Source organism: Heterodontus francisci, chromosome 29, assembly GCF_036365525.1.
Source record: "Heterodontus francisci isolate sHetFra1 chromosome 29, sHetFra1.hap1, whole genome shotgun sequence".
Classification (NCBI taxonomy): domain Eukaryota; kingdom Metazoa; phylum Chordata; class Chondrichthyes; order Heterodontiformes; family Heterodontidae; genus Heterodontus; species Heterodontus francisci.
In genome coordinates this window covers 51,270,543-51,291,603 of record NC_090399.1, presented here as the reverse complement: position 1 = coordinate 51,291,603, position 21,061 = coordinate 51,270,543, and the positions used below count along the sequence as shown (strand labels likewise).

Genomic DNA, 21,061 nt, shown 5'->3' with positions numbered 1-21,061 from the left:
ATTTCTGGTATGATATTTGTGTCCTTTCGAGCAGAGAGATCCACCCTTGACATGCTGTTCTCCCTCGGCCAGCTACAGGAGAAATGCCACAGACTACAGATGCCCCTCTACGTTGCTTTCATAGATCTCACCAAAGCCTTTGACCTCGTCAGCAGACGTGATCTCTTCAGACCAGTAGCAAAGATTGGATGTCCACCAAAGCTACTAAGTATCATCACCTCATTCCATGACAATATGAAAGGCACAATTCAGCAGAGCGGTGCCTCATCAGACCGCTTTCCTATCCTGAGTGGCGTGAAACAGGGCTGTGTTCTCGCCCCTACGCTGTTTGGGATCTTCTTCTCACTGCTGCTCTCACATGTGTTCAAGTCTTCAGAAGAAGGAATTTTCCTCCACACAAGCTCAGATGGCAGGTTGTTCAACCTTGCCCGTCTTAGAGCGAAGACCAAAGTACAGAAAGTCCTCATCAGGGAACTCCTCTTTGTTGATGATGCTGCATTAACATCCCACATGGAAGAGTGTCTGCAGAGAATCATCGACAGGATTGCAGCTGCCTGCAATTAATTTGGCCTAACCGTCAGCCTCAAGAAAACGAACATCATGGGACAGGACGTCAGAACTGCTCCATCCATCAATATCGGCGACCACGCTCTGGAAGTGGTTCAAGAGTTCACCTACCTAGGCTCAACTATCACCAGTAACCTGTTCAAGCAGAAATCAACAAGTGCATGGGAAAGGCATCCGCTGCTATGTCCAGACTGGCCAAGAGAGTGTGGGAAAATGGGGCACTGACACGGAACACAAAAGTCCGAGTGTTTCAAGCCTGTGTCCTCAGTACCTTGATCTATGGCAGCGAGGCTTGGACAACGTATGTCAGCCAAGAGCGACATCTCAACTCATTCCATCTTTGCTGCCTCCGGAGAATCCTTGACATCAGGTGGCGGGACTGTGTCTCCAACACAGAAGTCCTCGAGGCAGCCAACATTCCCAGCATATACACCCTACTGAGCCAGCGGCGCTTGAGATGGCTTGGCTTTGTGAGCCGCATGGAAGATGGCAGGATCCCAAGGACGCTCGTCACTGGTATCAGACCTACCAGCCATCCATGTGTCCGCTTTAAAGACTGTCTGCAAATGCGACATGAGGTCCTGTGACATTGACCACAAGTCATGGGAGTCAGTTGCCAGTGATCGCCAGAGCTGGCGGACAGCCATAAAGGCGGGGGTAAAGAGTGGCGAATCAAAGAGAATCAGCAGTTGGCAGGAAAAAAGACAGCAGTGTAAGGAGAGAGCCAACTGTGTAACAGCCCCGACAACCAATTTTCTCTGCAGCGCATGTGGAAGAGTCTGTCACTCTAGAATTGACCTTTATAGCCACTCCAGGCGCTGCTTCACAAACCACTGACCACCTCCAGGCACTTACCCATTGTCTCTTGAGACAAGGAGGCCAAAGAATCCTTGGTATCTTGGTCTTTTTAATTTCTTAGCTCCCTAAGTCTCAAACGTCTGAAAAGTCATTAATTCTTTGAGAACCCCTGACAAAAAGTTATGCCATTCCTGTGGTACAAAGACCATCAGCATGCATTCCATTTGCTGAAGCAGTCATAATCGATGCAAGCATATTTGTAGTATTCTAACCCGAGTAAAGATACCATTCTTGACGTTGATGCTTCACAAAATGGTCTGAACATGCTTGTTGCAAGAAGGCTGTCAAATTGCTTTTGGGTTGAAAGGTTTATCGCCCACACAGGCCAACTATTCCAACATAGAAAGGGAAACACTAGCACTAGGATTTGGGATCACAAGGTTTCACTTATCTTTTTGGAAAACATTTGATAGTCGGAACAGATCACAAACCATTGGCGATGATTTGGCAACAACCATTCACCAGCGTGCCACATCGACTACAAAGGCTACTAATAACAATGCAAGGGTATAACTGAAGTCAGATATAAGCCTGGGAATCTTATGTTATCTTCTGATGCACCAAGCAGATTACCCAGTCCTAGAAATGTGAACAGACATTTCACTGGACATCCAGGCTGGCGAGGTTGACATTCAGCTGGAAGATGTCTCCCAGAGAGATTTAATGCATTTCTGGCAAAGCAAGCATGAAGAATTACAGGAAGAGACCTCCAAAGACCTGGGGCTGAGTTTTATGGGCCCCTCAGAGACAGGTGGGGGCATATTAGAATTGAGACAGAAGGCAAGGGGCGAAGGGTCCATCGCTTCCTTGTTGCAGTGCAATTTTGGTCAGGGGTGGGATAGGCAGAAGACAGCCTTCCTACCCAGAGGTCAATTGAGGCCTGTAAAGTGGCCTATTAACAGCCACTTCAGGGTCTCTTCCTGTTGCCGCTGGGAATTAACAATCACTACGCAGGGAGGTTGCCAGTTAAACAAGGAGATCTCCCTGCAAGCTTGGTGTGGGGGGGCCACCCTCTGTGGGAAATCTGTCACCCATGAAGGGTCACTCCCATCAGGAAAACCTGCACCGCCCTGAACACCCCACCCTCCCCTCCGCTCTCCTTCCCCGGAGTCTGCCAGTCTGGCCCCGGCTAGCCTCACTCACCTTGCATCCGTGATTGAGCGCTGGGCCTGGGTCCAAGACCTCTTGCAGTCCAGGCAGTGGTCACCGCTCACAATAGGGCTGCTGATAATGCTGAGCTGCCAGCCCTGTGATTTTCCAGCAGCTCTTGGAGGCAGGATCCCTGTCTTTAAAAGGATGGGGATCGTGGTGCTGGGCTGTTAATTGGCCTGCTGTTGTGCAATCATGCTGGCACAGAGTTCCAAATGGCCCTGGCAGAGAATCCCCTGCCTTGCCAGCCTGGCGCCAGAAGCCCTGCTATTGGCAAAAAATTCAGCCTCCAGTCTTGAAAGAGTATATCAATTCATTATTAAAAGAATGGCCTGACACCATACAAGAGGTTCCTGCAGAACTCAGAACCTTCTGGCCTAACAGAGATGAGTTGGGGGCACCTAGTGGTGTGATCTTCAAAGGAAGACAGGTGTTAATTCCCCAAATGCTTCACTGACATGCTTGCACATGGGTCATATGGGTTTTGAGAAGACCAGAAGGCTTTCACATGAAACTGTCTCCTGGCTGGGAATTAACAGCCACATTGAGTGAGCGGTAAGGTTATGCAATGCATGCCAATATCATCAACCAAACTAACAAAGTCACTCCATCCTCACAATGTCCCATCCCATTCCAGGTCAAGGACAGTAACTGACCTCCTCACCATCAAAGGCAACGATTATCTGTTGTTTACCAACAACTATTCCAAATTTCTAATAAGTATAGGAACAGGTCTATTTGGATTTTTTAATTTGCAGTCTAATAGTGGAAACGTCGGAGATTCCAGAACTCCCATAAATACAAAAGGCAACAGAAAGTCAGTCCTGAGGCAGCGACGTCTCAGAGACTGGAAGTAATAAAAGGAATTTGCTACCTCCAACAATGCAAAGATACCTTTCCAGGGGTCATTTTCCTTTTTAGGAGAAACACAGCCTGTAGGTCAATGTAGGAATTCTGATAATAGGACAAGCCTTCCTTCAGGGTGATAATCTTTTCTGGCCTACCAGGACAAACTGGTTCCAGCTAGTTTTACACAGTCAAACTGGTACAATCCAGCATGTGATCTCATCTTGCTGTTGCCTGGAACAGGCTGCAGCTCGCATTCACTGTTCCCAGAGGAAAAAACTCTTCAGTCTTAAAGGCACACAGAAACCCACGCCCGCCCTTTGTTTTTAACAGGGAAAAATCTCCTATGACAAGGGACACATCAGTGCATCAGTTGCCAGCATTATCAGCACAATTTTCAGCTTATTCGATCCACTGCAGGAGATAGCATCAGATGATGGCCCGCAGTACACCGCCAAGTTATTCCAGGACATGTGTAAGAAATGTGATGTGAACCGTGTCACATTTTCACCTCATTATCCTAGGCTGAATGGCCTCGCAGAAAGAATGGCACACCCAGTCAAATCACTGGTTGTGAAGTGTCAAGAAACACAAGGTCTGCATGTAGCCATGTTGCACTTAAGGGCAACATCAATCGACAAAGGATTACTATTACCTGTGGAAATTATATTTGGAAGGCAAGTCAAGCCAACTCTTCCAGGTCACCATTGCATGAAATCCTCAATAATACATGACAGACACTTCGCAAAGCAAGAAATGAAAACTGCACATAAGTACGCAGGTGTGGAACTACCACTGTTACAGATTGGACAGCTGGTCAGGGTGATCCAGAAAAGACATGGTTCTGTGCAGAAGTGTCCAAAATCTGCAACAAGCCAAGGTCATATGAAGTAACCACTCCTAATGGAGCAGTGCTAAGAAACTGATGTCACCTGAGAGAACTAACTAACATTGTGCCTGACAACCCTATTGCATCAAGAATACGTTCACATTCAAATCTACAGAAGGTAACAAAGGAAAGTGAGAAGTGTAATGCTCAAGGGCAAGATGACTGTCAGAACATACACATAGGTCAAGAGATAAATGTTGACAGATCGAGTTCTCAACCAAACTACACAGTGATAAGATCAGGTCGAGTCAGTAGACCACCTGTACATTTAAATAACTCACTCTAACAACTCCTTAACTCAAGATTTTGCGGTACTTTATTGCTAAAAAAAGCAGTAACACAACATATAAGATCCTGAGGGGTCTTGACAGGGTGGATATGGAAAGGATGTTTCTCCTTGTGGGAGAATCTCAAACTAGGGGTCACTGTTTAAAAATAAGGAGTTGCCCATTTAAGACAGATAAGGAGAAATTTTTTCTCTGAGGGTCGTGAGTCTTTGGAATTCTCTTCCTCAAAAGGCAGTGGAAGCAGAGTCTTTGAATATTTTTAAGGCAGAGGATAGATAGATTCTTGATAAGCAAGGGGTTGGAAGGTTATCGGGGTAGGTAGAAACATGGAATAATCAGTTCAGCCATGAACTTATTGAATGGCAGAGCAGGCTCGAGTGGCCTACTCCTGCTCCTAATTTGTATATTTGTATGTAATTAATAGCGAATCTGATAGAGAGAATCACATGGCTTACAGGTAATTACTCGATGTTATCGCATGGTTTGTATTGCTGTATTACCTGGGATAAGAGAGTCTGATCGGCAGTCGTACAGCATTCCCAGCTTGAAAGGGCGGCCCAGAGCTGCCAGTTCTATTGTCAGTCTTTCACCTAGAGTCATTGTTCCACACTCTTAAAATCCAGAGAGAGTTACCTGAAATTGAAGGTTTGAGGCTTAATTAAAAGCAAAATACTGCAGATGTTGGAAATCTGAAATAAAAACAAGAAATGCTGGAAATACTCAACAGGTCTGGCAGCATCTGTGGAGACAGAAGCAGAGTTAACATTTCAGGTCAGTGACCCTTCTTCAGAACTGGCAGAGGCTAGAAATAGAAACATAGAAAATAGGAGCAGAGGTAGGCCATTCGGCCCTTTGAGCCTGCTCCGCCATTCATTATGATCGTGGCTGATCATCCAACTCAGTAACCTGTTCCCGCCTTCATAGAAACATAGAAAATATAATAGGTTATACATATATACCTATACATAGAAAATGTAATAGGTTTTAAGTGAGTAAAGTGGGGGTGGGGCAAGAGATAACAAAAGAGGTGTTGATAGGACAAGGAGTGCACCAGCTGCTGTACCATTTGTCACACTCTCCTCAACTGCCAGTCATTCCCTCATTTACTCAATCATACTGCAGAAGAAACTAGCACACAATGCCCATCGTAGGCAGGGGTAACCCCCAATCTGACACCTCAGTCTGCAAGGATCAGGCCATGGAGTTGATGGGGAGAAATGCTCAGATTGACATGGGAGGCAGTGAGGTCCAGGGATATTCCTGATACCAGGTCAGTGACGGACACCAACACAGTTGCTGTGATATCCCTGTGAAGAGCCTCAGACATATGTTTCCACGCCTTCTCACCTCATACCCTGCTTTGCTGTAGATCAACCAGACTAACAGGAGATACAGGAGGAGGGCAGAGATAGACATGTGGCAGTATGATATCATAGCTTTTAGAGAAACAGGGCTTAAGGAGGGACAGGAATGACAGCTCAATGTTCCTGGTTGCAGGGTTTTCAGATGCAATAGGGAGGAGGATAAGAAAGGAGGGGGAGTGGCAATTTTGGTCATGGAAACTATTACAGCTGTGAGGAAGGATGATATATTGGAAGGTTCATCAAATGAGGCCATATGGATTGAGGTAAGGAAAAAAAAAGAGTAATCACACTGCTGTGAGTGTGCTCTCGACCCCCAAACAGTCAGAGGGAGATATAAGAGCAGATATATAGGCATTCTCTGAGAAGTGGTGGCACAGTGGCGCAGTGGTTAGCATCGCAGCCTCACAGCTCCAGCGACCCGGGTTCAATTCTGGGTACTGCCAGTGTGGAGTTTGCAAGTTCTCCCTGTGTCTGCATGGGTTTTCTCCGGGTGCTCCGATTTCCTCCCACAAGCCGAAAGACTTACAGGTTGGTAGGTAAATTGGCCATTATAAATTGCCCCTAGTATAGGTAGGTCGTAGGGAAATATAAGGACAGGTGGGGATGTGGTAGGAATATGGGATTAGTGTAGGATTAGTATAAATGGGTGGTTGATGGTCGGCACAGACTTGGTGGGCCGAAGGGCCTGTTTCAGTGCTGTATCTCTAAACTAAAGTGCAAGAATAGGGCAGGAATAGTAGGGGATTTTAACTACCCCAATATTAACTAGGATAGTTTTGGTGTGAAAGGAATTGAGGAAGCAGAATTCTTGAGGTGCATTCAGGAGAACATTTTTGCCCAGTATGTAGCAAGTCCAACAAGAGAGGGTGCAGTTTTAGACTTAGTTTTAGAAAATGAAGATGGGCAAGTGGAAGGAGTGGCAGTGGGAGAGCATTTTGGTAATAGTGATCATAATTCAGTCAGTTTTAACATAATTATGGAAAAGGACAGAGATAGAATAGGAGTTAGGGTTCTTAATTGGGGCAAGGCCAATTTTAGTAAACTGAGGAATGATTTAGCGAAAGTGGACTGGAAACAGTTACTTGAAGGTAAACCATTGTCAGAACAGTGGGAGGCATTCAAAGGGAAGATTCAAGGGGTTCAGAGTAAACATGTTCCCATAAAGAAAAAGGCTAAGATGGACAAATCTAGAGCCCCATGGATATGAAGGAGCCTGCAATGATAAGGTAAGGCAGAAAAGGAAAGCTTATGTCCAACACCGAGAACTCAATACTACAGAAAGTAGAGAGGGGTATAGAAAGTGGAGGGGTGAAATCAAAAGAAATTTGGAAAGCAAAAAGAGAGGACAAGAAAGAATATTAGCAAGCAAAATCAAGGTGAACCCAAAGATGTTTTATCAATACATTAAGAGTAAGAGAATAACTAAGGAGAGAGTAGGGCCAATAAAAGAACAAAAAGGTAGCCTATGTGTAGGGGCGGAAGATGTTGGTTATGGTTCTTAATGAATACTTTGCATCTGTCTTCACAAAAGAGAGGGATAATGCAGATATTATAGTTAAGGAGGAGTGTGAAGTATTGGATGTGATAAACAGAGAGAAGGGATGTATTGATGGGATTAGCATCCTTGAAAGTTGATAAACCACCAGGACCAGATGAAATGTACCTGAGGCTGTTAAAAGGAGGGAGAGGGGAAATATCAGAGGGTCTGACCATCATTTTCCAGTCCTCACTGGATACAAGTATGGCACCAGAGGATTAGAGAATTGCTAACGTTGCACTTCTGTTCAAAAAGGGAGTGAAGGATAGACCGAATAATTACAGGACCGAATAATTACAGGCCAATGGGTCTAATCTCAGTAGTGGGCAAATTATTGGAATCTATTCGGAGAGAGAGGATAAACTGTCACTTAGAAAGGCACAGGTTAATCAAGGATAGTCAGTATGGTGTTACGACCAGGTGAGAAAGGTGTCTGGGGTCTGTTACTGTCTTCACCTGGTCTTATTGTAACAGGGTTTAATTTTAAACACACTGTGTTTTGAGTTCCCCCTTTATGAATCCTTGTTCACAACTTTCCAATTATAAGGCAAATAAATGAGCACAAACAGGCTTTCTTTGGTTTAAAGAAGAAAGATGAAATTTATTAAACCTTAAACTCTAATACTGTTAACGCCTACAAATATACAACGCACCCATGCTAACATGCACACGTGATACACACATGCAAAGAAGGACAGAAAAGAGCTGAAGAAAAGATAAGTAGAACAATTTGATGCAATCTCTTGTTACTGTGCTTCGAGCTCACAGTAGTCCTTGATTGAAGATATGGGGCTGGATTTTACGCTGGGCAGACAGGAGCTGGCCACCGATGTAAAAGTCGGTGGTGAACCTGCATCTGCCAAGCCCGGGGATCCAGCCCACATTTTACGGGTCCCCAGGCTTCAATTGTTCAGAGGCGGGACTTCCACCCGCTTGAGGCCAATCAGTGGGCCGGCAGCGCCACTGGGAGCGGTGGCCACTGTTGGGACTTCAGCCTGGCTGAGGACAGGGAGCCAGGACCGAGGTGAGTAAGGGTTGCCTCGCCGTGGGAATCGGTCACGACTCAACGAAGCAAGCGTGGTCGTTTGCGGTGGTGGGTGGGGGGGAAGGAAGGTGCGGAATGTCTCGGGGTACTGGGGGTGGTTGAGGAAGCGGGGGCAGCTGTTAATGGGGCACCCTGTGCCTGATTGTCAGTGCCCCCGCCTCCCCCACCGGTGTGCTGACAGGCCGCCAGGTATCACTGGGCGGCCTTACACGTCTACCGGACGCGCGCTTGCCATGGGTACAATACCCATGGAGAAGGGCAAAGGTCCGTAAATGGCCACTTAGGGGCCTCGATTTGCCTGAGACCGGCAGTCAGTTTCTTGCTCCCCCCCCCCCACAGTCCACGTAAAGAGGGGTGGAGGCGGGAGTGGGCAGGGAAGGCCTCCTGGAGCCTCCCGCTCATTTATACACCAGCCCCCTCCCCCCATATGGCTCACTGGGGTGGCCTAAAATTCCGGCAATGGTCTTGCATTTCATTAGGGCCCAGTGTTCCTTTTAAGCCTTGTTCACGTAGGAGACTTTTTCTTTTTGAGTTTACATGTCTTCAATGGTTTCCGAAGCTGGTGAAAGCGAGATGAGGGCAGACAGGAGAGAGAGGTCTGATCAAACCAGGAGCTTTCTCCGTTCGAAGCCTTTTTGGAAGCTCAAATCTCAACAGCCATCTAATCATGTGACTAAAACTGATCTGACCACTTCTGTGTATTGGGAAAGCAATGACTGGGTCTCTTTTGTTCCCACACTGCTAGTACTATCCAAATGTCCTTCCAGTCAGCTTCTTGCAATTTTAAGTTTGAATGTTCATGTGGTGTACACCTTGTGTGCCTCAGTCTTGCGGGTTTATCTGACAATGGATTTGTTCAGAGCAGATCTTGCTTGACCAACTTGATCGTATTCTTTGAAGTTGTAGATAGGAAGATAGATGAGGTGATGCAGTTGATGTGGTCTACATGGATTTTAGCATGGCTTTTGACAAGGTCCCACAAAGGAGACTGGTTAAAAAAATAAAATCCCATGGGATCCAGGGAAATGCAGCAAGGTGGATACAAAATTGGCTCAGTGGCAGGAAACAAAGGGTAATTGTTGACGGGTGTTTTAGCAACTGGATGACTGTTTCCAGTGGTGTTCCACAGGGCTCAGTACTGGGTCCCCTGCTTTCTGTGGTATATATTAATGATTTGGATGTAAATGTAGCAGGCGTGATCAAGAAGTTTGCAGATGACAAAGATCGGCCGTGTGGTAGATAGCGAGGAGGATAGCTGTAGGCTGCCGGAAGATATTGATGGTCTGATCAAACAGGCAGAAAAGTGACAAATGGAATTCAACTTGGAGAAGTGTGAGGTGATGCATTTGGGGAAGTCAAACAAGGCAAAGAAGTACATGATTAATGGGAAAATACTGAGAAATGTAGAGGAAGTGAGGGACCTTGGAGTGATTGTCCACAGATCCCTGAAGGTAGCAGGACAGTTCAATAAGGTGGTTAAGAAGGCATATGGAATCCATTCCTTTGTTAGCCGAGGTATAAAATATAAGAGCAGGGAGGTTATGCTGGAACTGTATAACTCATTGGTTTGGCCACAACTTGAGTACTGTGTGCAGTTCTGGTCACCTTGTTACAGAATGGATGTAATTGCACTAGAGAGGATACAGAGGAGATTTACGAGGATGTTGCCAGGACTGGACAAATGCAGCTGTGAGGAAAGATTAGATAGGCTGGGGTTGTTCTCCTTGGAACAGAGAAGGCTGAGGGGAGATCTGATTGAAATGTACAAAGTTTTGAGGGGCCTGGATAGAGTGGAAGTGAAGGGTCTATTCACATTAGCAGAGAGATCAGTGACAAGGGGGCATAGATTTAAAATTAGAGGGGAGATGAGGAAAAACCATTGCACCCAGAGTGTGGTGGGGGTCTGGAACTCACGGCCTGAAAGGGTAGTAGAGGCTGAAACCCTCAACTCATTCAAAAAGAGTCTGGATATGCACCTCGAGTGCCATAAACTGCAGGGCTACGGAACAAATGCTGGAAGGTGGGATTAGAATAGGTGGATCATTTTTCAGCCAAAAATAAACACGGTGGGCCAAGTGGCCTCTTTCTGTACCTTAAACTTTCTATGATTCTAGGAGGAAGATGGTGATAACGAGGAGGAGAAGGAACTAAGTAAGATAAAACTCCATCCTTGTGATTCTTTCTGAATTATGAGAATGACAAAGGCAAGGAGGATGACTGATGAAGAGGATGAGGAAGTCAGAATCAAGCCAACTCGCGAGATCCTGTAAGAACTCCTCAACCTCATCTCCTGTATCACTTGCTTTGTCCCCATCATGTACCAACACAGATACTTTCACTTGTGGGGACAATAGATGGTGTTAGTGAGGTTGTGACAGTGGGTGATTCATAGAGAATGGGGAGTTAGATGTGTGGAAACTGGATGGAGTTACTTCACCCTCCTCAGAGGGCAAGGAGAAGACTGCCCTGACTTTAGAGCAGAGGATGCAGAATTCATGGGCACACCCGTCAAAGGAGATATCAGGACAGGTAACCAAAAGCTTGGTTAAAGAGGTAGGTTTTAAAGAGCATATTAAAGAAGGAAAGAGGGATAGAGAGGCGGAGAGATTGAGGGAGGGACTTCCAGACTTTGGGACCTAGGCGGCTGAAGCCATGGCCACTAGTGGTGTGGCGGAAGAAATGGACGAGTGTACAAGAGGGCAGAACGGGGCTAGTGCACAGATCTCAGGAGGAGGAAGAGTCAAGTCCATGGAAGGCTTTGCGCACGAGGATGAGAATTTTAAGGTGTTGCCAGAGTGGGAATCAGTGAGATCAGTGAGCACAAGGACTTGATGCGAGTTAGGAAATAGGAAGAAGAGTTTTGGATGAGCTGAAGTTTATATAGATAGTGGAAGGTGGAGCACCAGCGAGGAGAGCATTATAGAGGCTAATAAATAATCAAAGTCCCAGTGTACATGACAAGTACACACCTCACAAAAAAAATGAACACTAGTGAAAAAACATTCCCCATTCAGTTCCACATAATTAGGAATATAGGAATAGGAGGAGGCCATTCAGCCCCTCGAACATGTTCCATCATTCAGTTAGATCATGGCTTTTCTGTACTTTACCTCCATCTAGTTGCCTTGGCTCTGCAATCCTTAAGAGTATTGCCTAACAAAAATCGATCAATCTCAGTTTTAACATTTTTAACTGACCTCCAGTCTCAGCAGCTTTTTGTTGGAGCGTGTGCCAGATTTCCACTACCCTTTGTGTGAAGAAATGCTTCATGACATCACCCCTGAACGGCCCAGTACTCATTTTAATCCGATGCCCCCTCATTCTCAACTCCCCCAGAGGGGATAGTTTCTCTCTATCTACCCGATCAACTATTTGATCATTTAATCACTTCAGTTAAGCACTCATTCGTCTTCTTAATTCAACTGAATACAAGGCATGTCTATGCAAACTGTCTTCATAACTTAAATCTTTAGCTCTGGTATCATTTCTGGTGAATCTGCACTGTATTTCCTCCAGATATCCTTCCTGAATTGTGGTGCCAGAACTAAATACAGTTCTGCAGATGGTGCCTAACCACAGCTTTGTACAGTTACATTAGTTACTCCTCTTTCTATCCACTTTGCGAGATAAAGGACACCATTCCATTTGTCTTTATAACTATTTTTCCATTATCCACTAGCTTTCAATGATTTCCGTACTAGGACCCTAAATCTTTATTCTTCCCTGCTCCCGTCTACTTTTAAAAGATTTTTTGACAAACTAAGTAGCACACAGAAACAGATCAACAACAAATTCAAACATCAAAAGAAACAAATTATCCTCTAAATCATTTCACAGCTGCTGGTTATATCTACCCACCTCTTTAAAGAAAAGATCCGTGAAAACTTCACAAACTGAGAGAAGCAGAAGCCACTCAGTTTTATATAGTGGTACGGTACTCTGTGATTGGTTCTTTAGAGAGATACAGTTTATTCAATAGGAATTAAGCACTTGACACATCATTATTTACCAGGCAATGGTCCCTGATTTACTGAATATAAACCATTCCCTTGTGGTGCCCAAAACTAAATACAGTTCTGCAGATGGTGCCTAGCCACAGCTTTGTACAGTTACAACATTACTTGCTTCTCTTTGTATTCACTTTTCAAGATGAAGGACAACATTCCATTAGTCAATAATGTGGTGTAATCCCTTCTTGTTTAAACTAGTTATTCCATGGCTAAATGTAATTAGGATTTCCTATCATTTGAACGAAAATGTGATTTGCTAAATAAATCTATAAAGGTTCAGAAGCTGGTGTTATGGTCAGCTGAAGAGGGTCAAAGGGCTCCTCTCTTGTCCCTCTCCTTGTTTGATCGCAACAGACTTTATGTCTTTTTTTTAAAGTGGATGTGCTTGCCAATTCTGTGAGTGTTGGATTGCTTATGTGCTCTGACCACAAATGGAACCAATCAGTCAGGTTTTCTTGAGTTAACAAAGGAAGAAGTTAGCTTTCTTTTATTTAAACTAATCCAAGAAAAATAATAAACCAAGCTCCAACTTTCAGATATACATGCACACACACTTGAAGTTCACACACATAAATAGATTACAGAGTGGGGCAGGGTTCAAGGTAGAGTCCATATAAAAAAGGAGCATACAGTCTGCGGAGTTTGGTGATTTGGCTGGCTTCTAGCTGAATTCATGGTCCTCAGGCTTCCAGTTTGAAGAGATCGATGGCTGATTTGGCAGGGCTCTTGGAGATAAAGGTATGGATGATATCCTTCAAGGGGTCTCTGGTAGTAGCTGGGGTATGCAGAGATGATCATTGTTGGCAGGCAGGGTTCGAAGCTTGAAAGTGCTGGAATGGAGAGAAAGAGTGAGAGAGAGGAAGGGGCCCCCACTTGGGTCTGTTTTAGTCAAAGTCCAGAAGCTTCTCGGCTTGCTACAGAAAAAACACCAACTTAAAACACACAGATGGAGGAGTGCAGGGGTGGGGCTTCACACATATCAGTCACCCAGTGATTCAAGCATAACAGCTAGCAGTGTATTTCTTCTTGGCAAATAGAACAGGAAGTTTCCTTTAACTTCCTGGGTCTTGCAGGGACAGGCTGACATTTCTGTTCCCTTTTAAATTTCATTAAAAATATATAAATTCAGGTCTCCAGCCGGTGGATAAAAAAATTATCATTCAACATAACATGTTGGCTGACAATGGTTTATTGAGTTACTGCAACATGGAGGGGTTATACAGAACAGCAGTAGAAACCAGCAAATGGCAATTTATACCAGTTTGGCTCAATGTCTACTGGATGGGCAGTAGGAGCTCCATAATATTTGTTTTTTATGGGATGTGGGTGTTACTGGCTAGGCCAGCATTTGTTCCCCATCCCTAATTGCCCTTGAGAAGTGGCGGTGAGCTGCCTTCTTGAACCATTGCTGTCCATGTGAGGTAAGTACACCCACAGTGCTTTTAGGAAATGAGTTCCAGGATTTTGACCCAATGACAGTGAAGGAACAGCAATATAGTTTCAAGTCAGGATGATGTGTGGCTTGGAGGGGAACTTGCAGGTGGTGGTGTTCCCATGCATCTGCTGCCCTTGTCTTTCTAGTTGGTGGAGGTCGCGGGTTTGGAAGGTGCTGTCTAAGAAGTCTTGGTGTGTTGCATCTTGTAGATGGCACCCACTGCTGTCACGGTGCATCGATGGTGGAGGGAGTGAATGTTTGTGGCCGGGCTGCTTTGTCCGGGATGGTGTCGAGCTGCTTAATTGTTGTTGGAGCTGCACCCATCCAGGCAAGTGGAGAGTATTCCATCACACTCCTGACTTGTGCCTTGTAGATGGTGGACAGGCTTTGGTGAGTCAGGAGGTGAGTTACTCACCGCAGAATTCCTAGCCTCTGACCTGCTCTTGTAGCCATGGTATTTATATGGCTACTCCAGTTCAGTTTTCGGTCAATGGTAGCCCCCAGGATGTAATGCCATTGAATGTCAAGGGAGATAGATTCTGTCTTGGCACTTGTATGGCATAAATGTTACTTGCCACTTATCAGCCCAAGACTGAATATTGTCCAGGTCTTGCTGCGTTTCTACACGGACTGTTTCAGTATCTGAGGAGTCACGAATGGTGCTGAACATTGTGCAATCATCAGTGAACATCCCCACTTCTGACCTTATGATTGAAGGAAGGTCATTGATGAAGCAGCTGAAGATGGTTGGGCCTAGGACATTACCCTGAGGAACTCCTGCAGTGATGTCCTGGAGCTCAGATGATTGACCTCCAACAACCACAACCGTCTTCCCCTAGATACAATTACAACCAGTGGAAAGTTTCCCCCCTGATTCCCATTGACTCCAGTTTTGGAGGGCTCCTTGATGCCATACTCAGTCAAGTGCTGCCTTAATGTTAAAAGCAGTCACTCTCACCTCACAAGTTCAGTTCTTTTGCCCATGTTTGAACCAAGGTTGTAATGAGGTCAGGAGATGAGTGGCCCTGGCAGAACCCAAACTGAGCTTTACTGAGCAGGTTATTACGAACCAAGTGCTGCTTGATAGCACTGTCAATGACACCTTCCATCACTTTACTGATGATCGAGAGTAGACCGATGGGGCGGTAATTGTCAGGGTGGATTTGTCCTGCTTTTTGTGTACAGGATATACCTGGGCAATTTTCCACATTGCTGAGTAGATGCCAATGTTGTAGTTGTAGTGGAACAGCTTGGCTAGGGGCACGGCAAGTTCTGGAGCACAAGCCTTCAGTACTATTGCCGAAATATTGTCAGGGCCCATAGTCTTTTCAGTATCCAGTGCCTTCTGTCATTTCTTGACATCAGTGGAGTGAATCGAATTGGCTGAAGACTGTCATTTGTGATGCTGGGGACTTTGGGAGGTGGCCTGAGCACTTCTGGCTGAAGATTATTGCAAATGCTTCACCCTGATCTTTTACACTGATGTGCTGGGTTCCCCCCATCGATAAGGATGGGGTTATTTGTGGAGCTACCTCCTCCTGTTAGTTATTTAATTGTCCACCATCATTCACGACTGAATGTGGCAGCACTGCAGAGCTTCGATCTGATCCATTGGTTGTGGGATCACTTGCTCTGTCTATCACATGTTGCTTATGTTGTTTGGCATGCAAGTAGTCCTGGGTTGTAGCTTCACAACTCATTTTGAGGTATGCCTGGTGCTGCTCCTGGCATGCCCTCCTGCACTCTTCATTGAACAGAGGTTAATGGTAATGGTAGAGTGGGGGATATGCCAGGCCATGAGGTTACAGATTGTGGTTGAGTACAATTCTGCTGCTGCTGATGGTCCACAGCGCCTCATGGTTACCCAGTTTTGAATTGCTAGATCTGTTCAAAATCTATCCCATTTATCACTGATAGTGCCACACAATACGATGGAGGATATCCTCAATATGAGGGCAGGACTTTGTCTCCACAAGGACTGTGTGGTGGTCACTCCTACCAATACTGTCATGGACAGATGCATCTGTGGCAGGCAGATTGGTGAGAAAGAGGTCAAGTATGTTTTTCTCTCTTGTTGGTTCCCTCACCACCTGGCGCAGACCCATTCTAGCAGCTATGTCCTTTAGGACTCGGTCAGCTCGGTCAGTAGTGGTGCTACTGTGCCACTCTTGGTGATGGACATTGAAGTCCGCACCCAGAGTACATTCTGTGCCCTTGCCATCCTCAGTGCTGTTCAACATGGAGGAGTATGATTCATCAGCTTAGTGGAGGGGGAGGAGATGGTAATCAGCAGGAGGTTTCCTGCCCATGTTTGACCTGATGCCATGAGACTTCATGGGGTCCAGAGTCAATGTTGAGGACTCTCAGGGCAATTCCCACCCAACTGTGTACCACTGTGCCGCCACCTCTGCCCTGCTGGTGGGTATAGACGTACCTAGGGATGGTGATGTCTGGGACATTGTAAGGTATGACTCGGTGAATATGGCTATGTCAGGCTGTTGCTTGACTAGTCCATGGGACAGCTCTCTCAAACTTTGCACAAGCCCCAAGGTGTTAGCAAGGAAGACTTTGCAAGCTCGACAGGGCTGCGTTTGCTGTTGTCGTTTCCGGTGCCAAGGTTGATGCCGAGTGGTCCATCCGGTTTCATTCCTTATTGATGTTTCAACGGTTAGGGACAACTGAGTGACTTGCTAGGCCATTTCAGAGGGCATCTTAAGAGTCACCCACATTGCTGTGGGTCTGGAGTCACATACAGCCAGATCAGGTAAGGATAGCAGATTTCCTTCCCCTAAAGGGAACCAGATGGGTTTTTGTGACAATTGTTTCATGGTCATTATGAGACGAGCTTGTTAATTACAGATTTTTTTTATTAATTGAATTCAAATTCCACCTGCTGCTATGGTGGGATTTGAACCCAAGTCCCCAGAGAAATACCCTGAGTGATTAATCCAGTGACAATACCACTGCACCACCGTCTCCAATTTAGTTGCGTACAATCTCAGGGATTCCAAACATTGACCTGGAAATCTGTGTATACTTGTTTGTATGTGTGTGTTTGTTTCTGTGCATATGTGTGTATGTTTGTATGAGCTTTGTGTTTATGTGCGTTTTTTCCTGAGTGACAGGAAACAGAGAGTAGTGTTGAAAGATTGTTTTGCAGATTGGAGAAATGTATATAGTGTAGTTCTCCAGGGGTCAGTGTGAGGACCTAAACTTGGCTGTACAGGGCAGAATTTCAAAATTTGCAGTGACACAAAACTTGAAGCATTGTTAACTAAGGAGGATACTGATAAACTTCAAGAGGACCTAGACAGACTAATGGAATGGACGGACACATAACAGATGTAATTTAATGCAGAGAAATGTAAAGTAACACATTTTGAGAGGAAGCATGAGGAAAGGCAATATAAAATATTGGGTGCAGGAGTAGGTAGCAGGGCAGGTTGAGATAACGGTTAATAAAGCATACAGGATCCTGGGCTTTATAAATAGGGGCATAGAGTACAAAAACAAAGAAGTTATGGTAAACATGTTTGAAATGCTAGTTCTGCCTCAATTGGAGTATTAGGTCCAATTCTGGGCACCACACTTTAGGAAAGATGTGAAGACATTAGAGAGGGTGCAGAAAAGATTGACAAAAATGTTGCAGGGATGAGGAATTTCAGTTACATGGATAGGTTGGCGAAGTTGGGGCTATTCTCATTGGAGAAAAGATTAAGAGGAGATTTCATAGAGGTGTTCAAAATTTTAAAGGGTCTGGACATAGTAGTTAAAGAAAAACTGTTCCCTTTGGCAGAAGGATTTATGGTGATTGACAAAACAAGCAACAGTGACATGAGGAATAACCTTTTACACAGCAAGTGATTAGAATCTGGAGTGCACTGCCTGAGAGTTTGGTGGAGGCATATTTAATCAAGCCCTTCAAAAGAGAATTGCATAATTATCTGAATGAGCTGTTCATTGCATAAAGGCAGCATGGAGACGATGGGCTGAATGATCTCGTACATTGCGTAACCATTCTGTGATTCTATGTATCTGTCTGTAAGATTTTGTGAATGTGTTTTTGTGTGAGTGTGTTTGTGTGATTGTTATTGATTCTGTATGTTTGTGTGGGTGTGTTTGTGTGATTGTTATTGATTCTGTATGTTTGTGTGGGTGTGTTTGTGTGTGTGTGTGATTGTATTGATTCTGTATGTTTGTGTGGGTGTGGGTGTGGGTGTGATTGTATTGATTCTGTATGTTTGTGTGGGTGTGTGTGTGTGATTGTATTGATTCTGTATGTTTGTGTGGGTGTGTGTGTGATTGTATTGATTCTGTATGTGTGGGTGTGTGTGTGTGTGTGATTGTATTGATTCTGTATGTTTGTGTGTGTGTGATTGTATTGATTCTGTATGTTTGTGTGTGTGTGTGTTTGTGTGATTGTATTGATTCTGTATGTTTGTGTGTGTGTGTTTGTGTGATTGTTATTGATTCTGTATGTTTGTGTGGGTGTGTTTGTGTGATTGTTATTGATTCTGTATGTTTGTGTGGGTGTGTTTGTGTGATTGTTATTGATTCTGTATGTTTGTGTGGGTGTGTGTGTGATTGTATTGATTCTGTATGTTTGTGTGGGTGTGTTTGTGTGATTGTATTGATTCTGTATGTTTGTGTGGGTGTGTTTGTGTGATTGTATTGATTCTGTATGTTTGTGTGGGTGTGTTTGTGTGATTGTTATTGATTCTGTATGTTTGTGTGGGTGTGCTTGTGTGTGTGTGTGATTGTATTGATTCTGTATGTTTGTGTGGGTGTGTTTGTGTGATTGTTATTGATTCTGTATGTTTGTGTGGGTGTGTTTGTGTGTGTGTGATTGTATTGATTCTGTATGTTTGTGTGGGTGTGTTTGTGTGATTGTTATTGATTCTGTATGTTTGTGTGGGTGTGTTTGTGTGATTGTTATTGATTCTGTATGTTTGTGTGGGTGTGTTTGTGTGAGCGTGTTTGTGTGATTGTTATTGATTCTGTATGTTTGTGTGGGTGTGTTTGTGTGATTGTTATTGATTCTGTATGTTTGTGTGGGTGTGTTTGTGTGTGTGTTTGTGTGATTGTTATTGATTCTGTATGTTTGTGTGGGTGTGTTTGTGTGATTGTTATTGATTCTGTATGTTTGTGTGGGTGTGTTTGTGTGTGTGTGTTTGAGTGATTGTTATTGATTCTGTATGTTTGTGTGAGTGTGTTTGTGTGATTGTTATTGATTCTGTATGTTTGTGTGGGTGTGTTTGTGTGAGCGTGTTTGTGTGATTGTTGTTGATTCTGTATGTTTGTGTGGGTGTGTTTGTGTGAGTGTGTTTGTGTGATTGTTATTGATTCTGTATGTTTGTGTGGGTGTGTTTGTGTGATTGTTATTGATTCTGTATGTTTGTGTGGGTGTGTTTGTGTGAGCGTGTTTGAGTGATTGTTATTGATTCTGTATGTTTGTGTGAGCGTGTTTGTGTGTGTGTGTTTGTGTGATTGTTATTGATTCTGTATGTTTGTGTAGGTGTGTTTGTGTGTGTGTGTTTGTGTGATTGTTATTGATTCTGTATGTTTGTGTGGGTGTGTTTGTGTGTGTGTGTTTGTGTGATTGTTATTGATTCTGTATGTTTGTGTGAGCGTGTTTGAGTGATTGTTATTGATTCTGTATGTTTGTGTGAGCGTGTTTGTGTGTGTGTGTTTGTGTGATTGTTATTGATTCTGTATGTTTGTGTGAGCGTGTTTGTGTGTGTGTGTTTGTGTGATTGTTATTGATTCTGTATGTTTGTGTAGGTGTGTTTGTGTGTGTGTGTTTGTGTGATTGTTATTGATTCTGTATGTTTGTGTGGGTGTGTTTGTGTGTGTGTGTTTGTGTGATTGTTATTGATTCTGTATGTTTGTGTGAGCGTGTTTGAGTGATTGTTATTGATTCTGTATGTTTGTGTGGGTGTGTTTGTGTGTGTGTGTTTGTGTGATTGTTATTGATTCTGTATGTTTGTGTGTTTGTGTGATTGTTATTGATTCTGTATGTTTGTGTGAGTGTGTTTGTGTGATTGTATTGATTCTGTATGTTTGTGTGGGTGTGTTTGTGTGATTGTATTGATTCTGTATGTTTGTGTGTTTGTGTGATTGTTATTGATTCTGTATGTTTGTGTGAGTGTGTTTGTGTGATTGTATTGATTCTGTATGTTTGTGTGAGTGTGTTTGTGTGATTGTATTGATTCTGTATGTTTGTGTGGGTGTGTTTGTGTGATTGTTATTGATTCTGTATGTTTGTGTGGGTGTGTTTGTGTGATTGTTATTGATTCTGTATGTTTGTGTGGGTGTGTTTGTGTGAGCGTGTTTGTGTGATTGTTGTTGATTCTGTATGTTTGTGTGGGTGTGTTTGTGTGTGTGTGTTTGTGTGATTGTTATTGATTCTGTATGTTTGTGTGAGCGTGTTTGTGTGAGTGTGTTTGAGTGATTGTTATTGATTCTGTATGTTTGTGTGAGCGTGTTTGTGTTTGTGTGAGCGTTTGTGTGATTGTTATTGATTCTGTATGTTTGTGTGTTTGTATGATTGTTTGTATGATCGACTATTGACATGCTGTTCTCCCTTCGTCAGATACAGGAGAAATGCCGTGAACAACAGATGCCCCTCTACATTGCTTTCATTGATCTCACCAAAGCCTTTGACCTCGTCAGCAGACGTGGTCTCTTCAGACTACTAGAAAAGATCGGATGTCCACCAAAGCTACTAAGTATCATCACCTCATTCCATGACAATACGAAAGGCACAATTCAACATGGTGGCTCCTCATCAGAGCCCTTTCCTATCCTGAGTGGTGTGAAACAGGGCTGTGTTCTCGCACCCACACTTTTTGGGATTTTCTTCTCCCTGCTGCTTTCACATGCGTTCAAATCCTCTGAAGAAGGAATTTTCCTCCACACAAGATCAGGGGGCAGGTTGTTCAACCTTGCCCGTCTAAGAGCGAAGTCCAAAGTACGGAAAGTCCTCATCAGAGAACTCCTCTTTGCTGACGATGCTGCTTTAACATCTCACACTGAAGAATGCCTGCAGAGTCTCATCGACAGGTTTGCGTCTGC

At 44.2% G+C, this 21,061-nt stretch overlaps 1 protein-coding gene across 1 annotated transcript in view; it reads right to left on the bottom strand.

Moving 5' to 3' along the window:
• Window positions 1-12,431, bottom strand: part of LOC137346289 (stonustoxin subunit alpha-like) — a 209,582-nt gene extending 197,151 nt beyond the window's left edge. The window contains 2 exon segments of the mRNA XM_068009771.1: window positions 5,097-5,229; window positions 12,401-12,431. Coding sequence (XP_067865872.1) covers window positions 5,097-5,196 — 100 coding nt within the window. The 5' untranslated portion in view covers window positions 5,197-5,229; window positions 12,401-12,431.
• Between the last annotated feature and the right edge of the window lie 8,630 nt (window positions 12,432-21,061).